This window comes from Arvicola amphibius, chromosome 10 (genome assembly GCF_903992535.2).
Source record: "Arvicola amphibius chromosome 10, mArvAmp1.2, whole genome shotgun sequence".
NCBI classification, from domain to species: Eukaryota; Metazoa; Chordata; class Mammalia; order Rodentia; family Cricetidae; genus Arvicola; species Arvicola amphibius.
The window spans coordinates 94,220,070-94,235,225 of NC_052056.1; the positions used below are offsets into that span (position 1 = coordinate 94,220,070).

The 15,156-nt window shown below is 50.8% G+C and overlaps 1 protein-coding gene across 1 annotated transcript; it reads left to right on the forward strand.

The window, feature by feature from the left end:
* The first annotated feature begins 7,886 nt into the window (after window positions 1-7,886).
* On the forward strand, window positions 7,887-14,063 carry Upk3bl2 (uroplakin 3B like 2). Its single transcript, XM_038346866.1, has 6 exons — window positions 7,887-7,959; window positions 9,615-9,767; window positions 9,971-10,190; window positions 11,158-11,234; window positions 11,488-11,596; window positions 13,964-14,063. The coding sequence occupies exons 1-6, from the start codon at window positions 7,887-7,889 to the stop codon at window positions 14,061-14,063; spliced, it is 732 nt and encodes a 243-aa protein (XP_038202794.1).
* The last annotated feature ends 1,093 nt before the right edge of the window (window positions 14,064-15,156 follow it).

Here is a 15,156-nt window from a genome sequence, read left to right on the forward strand (position 1 = left end):
CCAAGTATTAGAATTACAAGTGTAAGCCATGACACCAAGTAAGAAGAATTCTATATTTTTATCATTACTCAATTGTGGTGCTAGGGGGTTATATTCAGGGTCCCCCCACATGCTAGGCAAATTCTCTCCCACTGAGCCACACCCCAACCCCTCCCTGGGGGATTCTAATTCTAGGCAGGTGCTCTACCACTGAGCCACAACCCCAGCCCCTCACTGGGGGATTCTAGGCAGAGGCTTTACTAATGTCCCTAGTGGCAAGAACATTTATTAAATGCCTTTTTTTAATGATCCCTGAGGATGTTATATAAGGAAGAGCCATGACACCCATTGTAACTTCATGGCTCATCAGAGAAAGGACAAACATCCAGGACTGGGGGTATGACGGTACAATGATTCATCAGTCAGCAGATCCTAGCTGTTAGAACACAGGGTGGGAATGCCTCATGAAGCTCCCTCGCTCCAGCATCTGCTGGTGAAGGGATGTCTGCCCCAGCCTGTCAGAACTTTTCACTGCTGAGTCCCAGGACACCAATCCAGTCCCCAGAACCCACATGGAGACAGAGAGAACCAACTCCTTAAAAGTGTCCTCTGGCCTTCATACATGTGCTGTGATATGCACACAGCCCCCTTCCTCCTTGCACACACGTGATAAATAAATGCAATAGAGGCTATCTTAGGGGTCAGAGAGAGATGGCTCCATGATTAAGAAAACTGGCTGCTCCAAAGGACCCTGTACCAACGTGGTGCTCACAGCCATCTCTAACTCCAGTTCCAAGGGATCCGATCCTTCTTCTGGCCTCCACGGGCACTAAGCACACAGGGGCACACACACATACATGCAGGCAAAACACCCATACTTATATAATAATTTAAAAATACTTTTGGCCAGCTGGTAATGGCATATGCCTTTAATCCCAGCACTCAGGAGACACAGGCAGGTGGATCTCTGCAAGTTCTAGGTCAGCCTGGGCTATAGTTTTTAAAGGGAGAAAGGGAGGAGGGAAGGTGGGAGGGAAGAAAAAAGGAAGGACGTGTGGATATGTGATGTGGATGAGGGTTTAGAGGTCAGAGGTCAGTCAGGGATAGCTAGAAAAGGCAGAGCTACCGAACGCCATCCCTGACCCTACACCTCCCCTCCATCCTTCCTTGCTTGTCCCAGCCTAGAGGTCTCTGAGGCCTGTGAAAAGCCCTGGGAGCAAGACAGGCGCCACACCCGCTCTCTGCCTCCTTTGCGGTGTTAGCCCCACCAAGAAGCTCCGCCCATTTTCCTGGCTTCAGTTTCTGCGAGGTGAACATTTAACCCAAAAGATATCCAGGGCCCTTTGGCATCTCAATACTGCACTCTCGGCCTTCCGAAACTCCACTCCCTGTGAGAGACACAGGCCAGAAGACCCAAGAGAAAGAAAAGAATGCGTTGCCCTGACAACCATTCTTCTGCCTGGCTTCCCTCCAATGAGGGACCAAGAGGAATGCCCATTAATCATCCAGGGCTCTCCCTATCCCTCTCCAGCCCTCTCACCCTGTGCTCCTCACGAAAACAGCCCAAGTTTATCGGGGTGTTTCATGGAGCCCCCTTAGCCCCTGCGCCTGGAACTCCACCTATGGCTCCGTTTCTAAGCTACCCCTGCACACAGGGCAGTGGAAGAGCCCCTGGAAGTAACAGGGAGGGGACTGGTCCTCCAGACATCTCTGGCACCTTTTCCTGGGCACCCTCCACTAGACACAGCTGAAACTAGCCTAGAGAGTCCAGTGCTGGGGAGGGGAGCCATGATAAGGAAAACAAGAGCCGTAGTGGGAGCCCAAGGGCGTCACCTGACCCAGTGTGGGGGAGGGGCTTCCTGGAGGCAGTGCGGTGGGGAGGGGGGAGCGGGGTGTGTGGAGGGATGGGGGGTGGGGGGTGGTTGTGAGTGCGGAAAGGAGGAGAGTTGGAAGTTAGGTGTCCCTGCTGAACCTGCCAGGTGTTCAACTAGCTGGATGAAGGGGCAGGAAAGCACCCTCCAAGAAAGTCAGGTGGGGGGTCCCGGAAAGATGGATCAGCACCAATTGCTCTTGCTGAGGATCTGAGTTCGATTCTCAACCCTACATGTGGTGGTTTACAGCCCCATTGAGGATCTGATGCCTCTGGCCTCCAAAGGCACCTGAACTCAGGTGCACATACCTCCCCGCACCCCAACACACAGACACCTACACATAATAGAAGCTAAATAAAAATCTTGAAAAAATACTATAAAGTAGGTAGGAGAGATAGCCTGGACAAGGCTGCACTGCCCTAAGGCTATGGCAGGTATCTGGGCAACGTGAAGTCTTCGTATGTGGTGGGGCTGCTTGGGGTAAGGAAGATGCAATAAAAAACTGAGTTTGAAGGTTCATGCTTGTAATCCCAGTGCTTGGGAAGTTGAGGCCAGAGTTGGAGATGGGCTACAATGGATTCTTATTGGCATAATCGCTGCTTGTTTTGATCTATCATCTTTCGGGCTGAGGGCCTGGTTCAACAGACAGCACCTGGCAAGAATCGGCAAGTGAAGGGCTGAGAAGTCGCTCAGAAGTGGAACTCTTGCTTGGAATCCCCTGTGAGGGGCTGGGGTGTGGCTCAGTGGTAGAGCACCTGCCTGTTTTGTGTGAGGCCCTGGGTTCAATCCTCAGTTTTACAAAAAGAACAAAATAAATCAAGCATTTGAGAGGAAGCAGGAAGACATGAGCTTAGAACGTGGGTTGCTCTGCTCCCACGTGCACCCCTTCTGACTGCTTCCAGTTGCTGCTGGGGTGACTGAGGACCCGGGCTCCCCACTCTGTCCTCTGATATCAACCCAGTTTCGAGCCGCTCAAGCTTCCATGCAGAGAGCCTCATGACTTCAGAGAAACTTTGCATCACAGAGCCTGCTGTGGTTTAAAAATGAAATGTCCTGGCCGGGCGGTGGTGGCACACGCCTTTAATCCCAGCACTCAGGAGGCAGAGGCAGGTGGATCTCTGAGTTCAAGGCCAGCCTGGTCTACAAGAGCTAGTTCCAGGACAGGCTCTAGAAACTACAGGGAAACCCTGTCTTGAAAACCCAAAAAATAAATAAATAAATAAATAAATAAATAAATAAATAAATAAACAAATAAAATGAAATGTCCCCACTCAGTCCCTAGCTGGTGGCTGTTTTGGGTTGTGGAATTGGTGGGAGGGGGGACTTCACTGAGGAAGCAGGTTCCCAGGGTCCGGCTTTGCAGAGCATAACCCAGCCCTCTGCAGCCCAGTAGCCCAAGCCGATCTTGAACTGGAGTCAATTCTCCTGCCTCAGACTCGGTATGAGCCGTCATACCTGACACCATTTCAGTGTTTCTTTGTTTGTTGAGACAGGGTTTCCCTGTGCAGCCCTGGCTGTCCTGGAACTCACTCTGTAGACCAGGCTGACTTTGAACTCAGAGATCCGCCTGCCTCTGCCTCCTGAGTGCTGGGATTAAAAGCCTACACCGTCACCCTTTCTTTATGTTGTGTTTTTCCTACTGAGAATGTCTACCCTAAATCGTCATAGCAAAACAACATCTTTCTTCTAATCAACTGTCCCTGTTTTCCAGCCTATAGACCATTGGCTTCCCTCACACAGAAGGGGGTGAGGAGGGTCATGGGACCCTCACCTGAGATTCCAGCCTCACCTCCCAGCCATTTGTGTGCAGTTCTGCCCTTGACAAAGGAGCTTGCAGCCAACCTGATGACCCGAGTTCCATCCCCAGGGATGGTGGAAGCAAGGAACAAAACCCCCCAAGTTGTCCCCTGACCTCCATATGTATCTTGTGGCACAAACGTGTGCGCACATGCGCGCATACACACACAAACACATACACATACACATACATAAATGTAACTTTTTATTTTTTTCTTTTTGGTTTTTCAAGACAAGGTTTCTCTGTGTAGTTCTAGCTATCCTGGAACTTCCTCTGTAGACCAGGCTGGCCTCAAACTCAGACTCACTTGTCTCTGATTCCCAAGTGCTGGGATTGAAGGTGTACACCACCACCACCATCCAGCTATAACAAAAAGTTTTGAAGACACCGTGTGATATATGTCATTGAAACCTCCCCTACTGAAAGAAAGAACTGTGATTTTCTTTGTATGTTTTAAGGAAAGAACTTAATTTTTTAAAAAACGATTTGTTGCTTTCATTTGCATGAGTGATTTACGTGCATGTATGTCTGTGTGTCACATGCATGCCTGGTGCCTGCAGTCAGGAGAAAGCACTGGATCCACTGGAGTTACAGACATCTGTGAAATATCACATGGGTGCTGGAAACTGAACCTGGGTCCTCTGGAAGAGCAACAAGGGCTCTTAACTGCTGAGCCATCCCCCTAGACCCTCTTCCTAGTGTGGAGCTAAGCATCTCAGGCTAGTCTGGAATTTCCTGTGCACTGCAAGACAGCAAGACAGTCTCAGCCTGGGAGAGGCTGCAGACTTATGTCACCATGCCTAGTACTTTTTGTGGTTGGCTTTGAATATATATATCTTTTGATTACATTTGCCACACTGGAGATGGAACCCAGAGCCTTGCACATGCTAGGTAAGCACTGTACCACTGAGCCTAGGCTCTACCACTGAGCCTTGCCCCAACCCCTCACTGGAGGATTCTAGGCAGGGGCTCTACCACTGAGCCACACTCCAGCCCCTCACTGGGGGATTCTCGGAGGTGTCTCACTGCTGAGCCTGATGAGGAAGCACTTCCTAGTTTATGGTGGTGGGTGCAGCAATCTCTCATGGGACTTTGAGTGTGCCAAGCTGTCTGTCCTAAGAGACACACAGTAGAACTGGTAGGGCCTGAACCACCTTGTAGTAGAAAGACTCAGGCCCAGGGTAGGGTTGAGGAGTTCTGGAGCCTTTCCCACTACATAAGGGCTTGGGGGGGGGGGGTGCACCGAGTACTCTCTGCTTTCTCTTTGGGCCCAAACAAAACCCTGAGCCCTCTCTCTTCGGAGGGCATAAGGCAAGCCTGATCAACTCTTAGAGGCACTGTCTTCCTGTGTACCTCCTCAGACTGTGGGTGTGACGGTTGCTATGGAGCTGAGTCTTTGTTTGGTGACTTGGAGTTGGGTGAGTCTTTGGAACACTATTTGACTTGTATGAGGAGGTAGCAAGTGGGGAGCGCCGCCTGCCTTATGAGTCACCCCCAAAGGTACACAGCAAGGAAAGTCAAAAGGAGTAGAGTATTCCTTGCGACTTGGTATGGCACCACTTGGTCCCTCTGGGGCTCCGGGATCCACTCCTTCATGCCAGTTCTCACTGGTGCTGGACACTCCTAGGACCCCGAAAGGAGGAAGCCATGCCATTATGGCCAAGAAGTTTCCAAGTCATCAGTTTTTGGACAACTCTATTTGCCATCTCATAAACCCAGCACAACCAGGTGGAGCCGAACAGGTTGACCCCCGCCCTCAGTGTAATGGCAGCTACCATGTTCCGTTAAATCTGAAATGTCCCCAGAGGCTCACTCCTTGAGTACTTGGTCCCCAGCTGGTGGCACTGCTTCAGAATGTAGTGGATGTGGTGGGGTCTAGTCACAGAAATAGGTCACTAGGTGTCAATCTCCGAAGGTTACCCTGAGCTCCCTCTGTTTCCTGGTTCACCACAGTGTGAACAACCTCACTACATATTCCACTGCCGTGAACTGAGCAGCCCCCATCGTGCCCGGTGGGAGGAGAGAACTGGCTTCATAGTGTGGCCCTCGGACCTCTGTATAAGCAGGTACGTGTGCATGTACACACACACACACACACACACACACACACACACACACACACACGTAAAAATTTTTTAAAAGGCTGGATACAGGGGTATACATCTTTAATGTCAGAATCTCTAGTCTGAATTTCTATTCTGAAATGGGCGGTGGAAACAGGAGACTCAGCCAGGCACTCACAGGCCAGCTAGAGTATGATGCAACAGACACAAGAAAGACCCCGCCTCAACAAGGTGGAACTGGGAAGTTTTCCTCCGACCTCCACACAGGAGCCATGGCACTCACGAATGTGTGCTCACACACACACGCTATGCATACACATATACAAAGACAGATAACTAATAGATGCACAAATCAGAAAAAAGAAGTGGGGCTGGAGAGATGACTCAGGGGTTAAGAGCACCGGCTGCTCTTCCAGAGGTCCTGAGTTCAATTCCCAGCAAACACATGGTGGCTCACAACCATCTGTAATGGGATCAGGTTTGGTGTGTGTGAAGACAGAGTACTCATATCTATAAAATACATGGATAAATAAGTCTTAAAAAAAGAAAGGAGGAGAAAAAATACTGTAAACTTTTTAAAAAGTAAAGAAAAGGGAAGTGTTTATTACTTTAAGTTTTCAGTTCTGGGCTTGTTTGTTCTGCCCCACAGGCGCTGACACAAGGGTTTCTGCCATGCTGGCTAGAGAGGATGGCTGGGCCGCAGACAGGAGTGGAATGGAGAGGGGAACATGAGGAGGAATACATGAACCATTTGTCTGAATTAGACACGGAGGGGAGCAAGCGGCAGCCTGCCGGGGTGCTGGAGAGCTTCCTGGACTCACGGTTGACGCACCATGAGGACACAGGAGGTGCCCTCCCTGTGAGAGCCATCCAGTCATCTGTATGATGTGATTAATTGTGAGGCTGACCCTGCCCAGTTCCGGGGCCCTGAGAGAGGATGAGCAAGGACATGCTTTTGCAAGGAGTGCCCTTTCTACCCTGTTTTGCTGATTTTTAGACGGGGTGTGCTGTAGCTTAGGCTGGCTGTGTAGCTGAGGATGACCTTGAACTCCTGATTCTCCTGCCTCCACCTCCTGAGTGCTAGAATTAGTGTGAGGCACTAACTATATCTGGATCCTTGTTCTGATGACTGCTTTCAACATCCGTTTGAGAGAGAGAGAGAGAGAGAGTGAGGGAGAGAGAGAGAGAGAGAGAGAGAGAGAGAGAATATGTATGTGTATATGTATGTATGCATGTATGTATACACACACACACACACACACATACATCCATATATTTGTGATACTGGGGAAGGAACCCAGAGTCATATACATGCCAGGAAATAATTCTATCACTGAGCTACATCTCAGCCTCTCTCTCTCTCTCTCTCTCTCTCTCTCTCTCTCTCTCTCTCTCTCTCTCATCTTTCTTATACATATCTCACACACACATAGAGATAGAAAAACATTATCCATGTGGGTACACACTGTGGTTTGCTAGCTGTGGTGGTCTGCTCTCTCTTGTAATCTCAGCATTCACGAAGGAAGATCAGGAGTTCAGGGTCATCCTTGGCTATGTACTGAGTTTGATGCCAGCATAGAAACTACCTGAAAGTGATGGAAGAGAGGGAGGGAGGGGGGACAGGGAGAGAGAAAGAGAGAGAGAGAGAGAGAGAGAGAGAGAGAGAGAGAGAGAGAGAGAGAGAGAGAGAGAGAGAGAGAGAGTCAGTCCTAGGGTCAACATTTGCTGGACTACCTCAAGGTTTTGTCTGTCAGCTTAGGTGATCTTGATCCTATCTTGAAGGGACACCTATCTTCTATGTCCTTTGTCTAGAAGATAAAGGGACTCCCTCCCTCCCAAGGGGGCTGTAAGTGGCCAGGACCCAGGACAGGTAAGCAGGGTTTTTTGGGGGACAGCCCTTGCCCAGAACTGCCTGCTCCATCCCTGGCCCCTCCCAGCACAGGCCCTCTTGGAGTGGGGTGCAGATGTTCTGGCTTGTCTTCTTTATTGTTCTGTTTTCTTCAGACCCATGCCTAGTGAAGCTGAATCCCCCAGAACCTACAGAGTCAGCCCCTGAGCTGGTCCAACCAGTTGTACGGGAGGAGGGGGCACCTCCAAGCCAGAGCAGCCCAGCCCAGACAGAGCAGCTGGGGCCATACTGCAGGCGGACCTGGGAAGAGGGACAGCATCCCAGCCATGGGGCTCCAAGAGAGAAGGTCTCTGCTGCTGATGCTGCTGTTACTGCTGGTCCAGCGTGGGGCAGGTCTGGGTGAGTGAGGCTGGGGAGTGCGGGGTACCCCCACATACTCAACCCTCTGTAGGATGGAATACCTACAGCACCCCAGCACCCCTTCCCTTGGTTGTGGACTGGGCTCCTGGGTGTGTCAAGACATTCAGCCCACCTTGCACAATCGCAGATGGCCGCCTGTCTCTTGACCGCCAGGCTGAAGAGCAAGAACACTGCTTCTCTCCTCTTTAGGAATCTCACGCCCACATTTTTACCAGTAGCTCCTAAGTAAACCCTCCTCTCCAAAGCCCCATATCCCTTCCCTCAAATGAAGCAAACATTAGCTACCTACTGTATACAGGATACCCTAGTCCTCCAAGGTACGACAGGGGTTTTGTTATTATTTGTTTGCTCTGTGTATGTGTGTGTGTGTGTGTGTGTGTGTGTCTGTGTCTGTGTGTGTATGGGGGTTGGGGAATGCATGTTAATATACAAGTGTGGAGGTCAGAGGGCAACTCTCAGGAGCCAGCTGATAGACCCTGGGCACAGAACTCAGCTCATCGGGTTGGGTGGATCTCTGAGTTCTAGGACAGAGAGGACTACACAGAGAATCCTGTCTCCAATCAAACACACATTGTGTACAAGGCTGTGTCCGTGTACAATCACTGTGGAGCCCAGAGGACCACTTCAGGTGCCAGTCTCCAGGGACCTGTCTGTGTCCACCACAGCTGGCCTTCCAGATGTGTGCCACCACACTTGGCTCTATACATGTATGCTGGGGATTAGAACTCAGGTCCCCAAGCTTGCAAGGCAACCGCTTTCCCACTGAGCCATCTCGGCAGCCCTGAATTGATACGAGACTTGCACAATAGCCCACTTCATCTTTTTTATTGTCCAGTGTTAGGGGCTTGGCGTTGGAATCCTGCTATGGCTTTGGTTGTGGGCAGGGGAGGATCAAGGAGAATTGAGGGGAGGGTCGGGCTTCTCCCATGAGCAGCAGAGCTGGACAAAGCTGTGGTGCTCCCCGGGGGTCCCTGTAGCATACAAAACTGTTTAGATGGATCTGAGAAGAGGACTTAAGGGATGATGGTTGAAAGGATAGACGTTGGTCATGTGACCATGATGATGTTGGTCATGTGACCACGGTGAGAATGGAAGATGATGGGGATGGCAAAGAACTGAGAAGGGAACAAGTAATGTCTTTGGGTGAGCTAGCCTCGGGTCCCACTAGGTGGTCTGAAGTAATAATGTCTTTGGATGCGCTAGCATCGGGTCTCACTAGGTGGTCTGAAGTAATGTCTTTGGATGACCTAGCCTCGGGTCCCACTCAGATCTGTGTTCCGAGTCAGGGTATCAGTCCAGGAGACATTTGTGTTCCTCCCCCTCTGTCCCTTCCATGATGGTCTTCCTTAATGGGCTGGAGAGATGGCTCAGAGGTTAAGAGCACTGGCTGCTCTTCCAGGGGACCCAGGTTCAATTTTCAGCACCCACAAGGCAGCTCACAACTGTCTGTAACTTCGGTTTCAGGGGATTTGACATCTTCATACCAATGCAAATAAAATAAAGTTATATATATATATATAATGGTTCCTTAATTCCCTTTGGAATGTGGCTTCAGTGATGGATACACCCTGCCTAGGTTGAAACTGGACTGATTTACCCAGCGTCCCCTTGCTTTCTTTCCCTACTCTGCCCAGAGAGCATTGGCTATGCCCCCCAGCTCTCCAGCACCGCCCTGTTGGGAAGGCTCACACAGTCCACCTTCACGCTGGAGCAGCCCCTGGGCCAGTTTGAGAATGTCAGCCTTTCTGACCCAGACCCCATCTGGCTGGTGGTGGCTCATAGCAACGGTACGTGTTTGCTTTCTCGCTGTGAAATGGGCAATCAGGTCTGGGGTCTGAGAGGCATAGTAGGCTGGGATGGGGGGTTGGGGGAGCTGGGAAGGAGGTGCTTGGGGGGCTGTGTCTTGGAAAGACCATCAGAGCCTGCTAGCATGGACCTTGCGGTGCTGCCCACGCGATTCCCTTTGACTGACCCTCAGTGCCTCCCTTAGCCACCAAGAACTTTGCCGCCCCGCAGAAGGTAGAGGACATATATGCCCCTGCCAGCTTTGACCACAACGGCTACTACCTCACACTGAGGACCAGCCGGGTACACTACCAGGGTGGCCAGTCTAGCAGCCAGCTCCGAATCCTCCGTGTTGGCAATGATACCAAGTGTTCCTTGAAGTCCCTGGGCTGTAACGCTCCTCTGCCAGGTGCTGGCCCCTACAGGTGAGCAGCAAAGATGGGGGAGGGGCCCTGCCTGTGACAAACAGGAGCCCAGGGTAGCTACTAGAAGGTTTCATTGAAGTCAAATGGAGTGCCTGAGTTCCCCGGTATTTTCCCTTCCTTCCTCCCTCCCTTCTTATTTATGTTAGTGATGGGGGTGGAACCTGGGCATGGAGCAAGCTGACCGGGTTCTCCAGCACACCTCACCCTCTCACCGGGGGATCGCAGGCAGGTCCTTACATAGTTCCCTTTTAGAGTTATTTTTTATTATTTTATGTGTATGACTGTTTTGTCTACGTGTATGTCCGTGTACCACATATGTGCCCGGTTCCCAAGGAGATGTTGAGCCTCCATGTGGATGCTGGGAATCGAACTTGGATCCTTTGCAATAACAAGTGCTCTTAAACACACTGAGCCTTCTTTCTTTCTTAAAAGAAAAAAAAATATTTTATTTTTAATTATGTGCATGTGGTTTTGTTCCCATGGGTGTGGGTTTGCTCAGAAGCCACACGTGTCTGAGCCCCTGGAACGAGAGTTACAGGCAGTTGAACTCTACCTGGCATGGGTACGATGTGTCCCCTTACCATGGTCACATCTTTAAATAGCATCCTTCTAACTCACCGCCTCATGCCTTGGGAGGTCCTGACAGTGCGTATGGATTGACCCTGATCCAGACCAGGCATTCGTAGGTGGAGACTAGCCTTGGTCCCTTTCTCCTCTCACTAGATGCTTGATTTCTCATATTTGGTACGGAGAGATCTAATCCACACACACAGTGAGGGCCACTGCCAGTGTCACACAACTTGAATAGGTCACAGCTTCTGTGGGGCTCTGGGGCTGTGCTCTTTAGTCCCAGGACCTGACTCCTGCCTTAGGCTGCTCTCCCCAGAGGACGGGATCCCTGGCATTAAGATCTGAGGGTTTCAGAACCATGAGGGGTCCCCACCACCAAAGCTGGTCTTCTGTTCAGAGTGAAGTTTCTGGCGATGAGCGCCAAGGGTCCTGTGGCTGAGACGGAGTGGTCTGAGGAAATCTACCTGCAGCAAGGTATGCGGACCTGAGAGTGGCTCAAAATGTATACGGGGTGCTAACAGACCCGGGGACATCAGGGACCTGGGGAAAGTAGGTCTCCCCAAATCAGGGAGCACCGTGCTATCCTATCCAGTTCTCTGCCCGTACCCCCTCCTCTAGTCTGTTGGATTCTCACACCTCCCCAGTGGACACGGGACGGTTGGTCTGGAAGCTGACTAAATGACTCTTTTGTGGGGGTAAATAACTTTTTTACCGTTTGCCTGTGAAGCCCAGACATTCCCAGGAGCCCCAGGGTCCCGAAGCAAGAGTACTGTGATCATCATCATCTTCTCGTCAATCTTGCTGGCGGTCTTACTCGCCCTGTTCATATCCGCTAGGTGAGTGGACAGGGTTGGTGCTGTCCCGCCTCCCAGAAGTAGCCTTGGTGTCTTCTTGCTGTTGTCTAATGAAGTTCTTCCCCCTGAAGATCAAGGAGAATTTATCTATAGCCCTTCTCCCTTGTCGCCGGCAAAGGTCTGGTTTCTCCGCGGTCGCCGCTTGCCCCCTCGCGGCAGTTTTCGGAGTTGCAAGCGGGTAGTCAGGAAACACTCCAAATGTGAGGCCCCGCAGGTGGAAAGGTGAATTGCGGTCAGGCTCAGCCCACTAAAAGCCTTGGATTTGAAATCTCAGCCAGAGAGCTGAAGTACTGGGGGCTGGCACAAACTGGGGGCTGGCACAAAAGTTTCCAGAAGAAAAGACATTCAATGTCTGGAGGGACCTGGAGAGGCTTCTCTGTGAAGGGGAAGCAGAGATGTCCGGGAGGTGTGTGGGCCGGGGACATTGCTCCTGGAGAAAGTTGGCCAGCAGGTAAGAGCAGGGAATGGAGGTATCCTGCAGAGGAACTGAACTGTGTCGCACGGGCCCATGGGAACCAACAGTGGAGTGTAATCAAGAGAGAGCTACTGATACCTTATAGAGCAGTGGTTCTCAACCTGTGGGTCATGACCCCTTTGCAGATGAACGACTCTGTCACAGGGGTCTCATATTAGATATCCTGAATAGCAGGTGTTTTCACTGTGGTTCATAACAGTGGCAAAATTACAGTTATGAAGGAACAACAAAAATAATTCTTTGGTCGGGGGGTCACTACAACACAAGGAACTGTATTAAAGGGTCACAGCATTAGGAAGGTTGAGAACCACTGGTTTAGAGGATCCCTGGATTTAGGGTGGGGCCAGGCACTAAGAAGGTAGAACTCAACCTATTAGGGCCAAAGCCTAGGGGCTGGCAGCCCTAGCAAGCTGGGTTCCGTCAGCCATCCTGGGTGGATAATTAAAGAGTAATGAGAAGGAGGGGCGGGAAAGATGGCTCAGTGGTTAGGAGTGTGGAATATGCTTAGAGAACCTGATCCCAGCATCCATGCCTATGGCTCACAAACACCTGCAACTCCAGCGCCAGAGGGATCCAGTGCTCTGGCACACACACACACACACACACACACACACACACTTCACAGTGATAGAATAAGCAGTCCAAGGCAGAGAAAGGAGATGTATGTATTCAATGTACCTACATGGGAAAGAGTAACAAAGAGACCCGATGACTCGCTAAGTCGATCTTTGGGATCCAGACAAGATCTTGATATAAGGTTTAGGTTTAAATAGAATGTAAGGCATAGGCATAGCTGAGCAATCCTGGTGACGGTAAGGTCCCCGCCATCACTGCCCATCCCTCATTGTCTTCTGCCAGTCTCCCTCTGGCTGGCACCAGGCTTCAACCCTCTGCTTCCCAGCTTGGGATTCCTGTGGGATTTCTTGGGACCCATTATTTTATGGTCTGATAGCCAAAGGAAGGGACATAAAGTGTTTCTTTATTCCAAGGCCAGGGGTGTGGCTCAGCTGGCAGAGTGCCTGCTGTCGCATGTACAAAGGGTTCCCCAGCACTGCTTAAAACAGACTGCATGGTGGTGCCCATCTGTGGTTCAGCACCTAGGAGGTGGAGGCAAGAGGGTCAGGAGTTCAAGGCCATCCTCAGTTACATAAGGAGCTGAAGGCCAGCCTGCGCTAATGAGACCCTGTCTTCAAAAGAAAAATCTTCTTTCCTGCCAGTACAGTTATTTACAAAGGGACAGAGAGAGCCAGATACGGTGTCACAGGCTGCTAGTCCCAGCACTTGGGAAACAGAGTCAGATAGATCTCTATGGGTTCAAGGCCAGCCTGGTCTATAGCAAGTTCCAAACCAGCCAGGAGTACAAAAACAAAACAAACAAATGTAAAAATGCACAAAATGACAGAGAGGAGGGAGCCGATTGTAAAGTTGTTTTTTATGTTACCCTTGATTTATTTATTTCGTGTGTAGCATGTGTGCACCCCCACACACATGTGGAGGTCAGGGGACAACTTTTTGGAGTCAGTTCTCTCGTTCAACCATGTGGGACCCAGGGATCAAACTCTCAGGCTTGGTAGCAAGGACCTTCACCCACTGAGCCGGCTCACTGGGTCACGTGTGCTCTTTGACACGCACACGCCCCACCCCCAACTAACAACAACAACAACTTTAGAGGGTCTTATCTAAACCCCACGGTGGTCTTTGGAGCGTTAGCCCACTGCACAAGGGAGCTCGAAACTGGGTTAGCAGGGCCAGTTTCATGGAAGAGAGCTCTGGTGTTCTTCTAAACTCCCTGGAACCCACATCAAAGTGGAAGCAGAACTAAGGCCGTTCCTTGACCCCTTCTCTTTCACTTTCTCTTACCCAATCCCCCGAAGCTGCTGGAACACTCCTGTGTCCAGTCCGGAGGAGCAAGTTCGTATGAGACAATATCACACCCACCACATGGGCAGCCTTCGGACCGAGCAGAGTTCCTGAGAGATTCCAAGGGCTTTCTCCAGGGGCCAAGCGGCTGAACCTGGGCTGGGGCCTGCTTGGAACCTTCTGGAACTCTAGCGGGAAATGCTTTCCATCCAAAGCTTGCACTAGCCAGTCCTTATCAGAAATAAATTTCCCTAATACTTTTGTGTTTGTCTCACATATACCTGTATACCTGGGTTCGTCTTCCCCACCCAGCCATCCTTCTCTTTGTGTGTGCATGCACACATGTGTGCATGTGTATGTGTGCACATGGAACCCACAATGTTCTCTCTCTCTCTTCTCTCTCTCCTCTCTCCTCTCTCCTCTCTCTCTCTCCACCTTATTTTTTATATATGTATGAGTGTTTTGTCTGAATGTACATGTATACACCACATGCGTGCCTGGTGCCCAAGGAAGCCAGAAGAGACATCAGAGTCCCTGGCACTGGAGTCTTGCTATAGCAAGAACAGCGGGTGCTTGCCGGGCGTGGTGGTGCACACTTTTAACCTTAGCACGTGGGAGGCAGAGGCAGGTGGATCTCTGTGAGTTCGAGGCCAGCCTGATCTACAGAATGAGTTTCAGGACAGCAAGAGATCCAAAGGTACACAGAGAAACCCTGTCTCAAAAAACAAACAAACAAACAAAAGGAACAGCAACGGCTGAACCAACTCTCCAGCCCCGCCATGTTCTTTTGAGACAGGATCTGTCGGTGAACCCGGAACTCACCAGGCCCTTCCAGCTACCTGGCTACTGAGCCCCAGGGGTCCCTCCCTGTCTCTCCAGCAGTGGGGTTACAAACACAGGCTGCTGCGCCTGGCTTTTTACACAGGTGCCAGGCATCAGACTCAGGTCAGGTCCTGAGACTTGAGAGGCACCTACCGAGTCATTTCCTGAGCTGCAAGAGACAAGGTCTCTTTGTGCAGCCAGGGCCTTGAGCTCGCTTTGATTCTTCTGCACCTGCTTCTTGAAGTGCTGGGGTTCCAGGCATGTACCCCACCATGCCCACTTCCTTTGAGACAGGGTCTCACTATATAACCCAGGCCCGCCTGGAACTCATCATCTCCCTGCTTTGATGTCCTGAGTGTCAGTATCAAAACAAGTAAGGAAAATG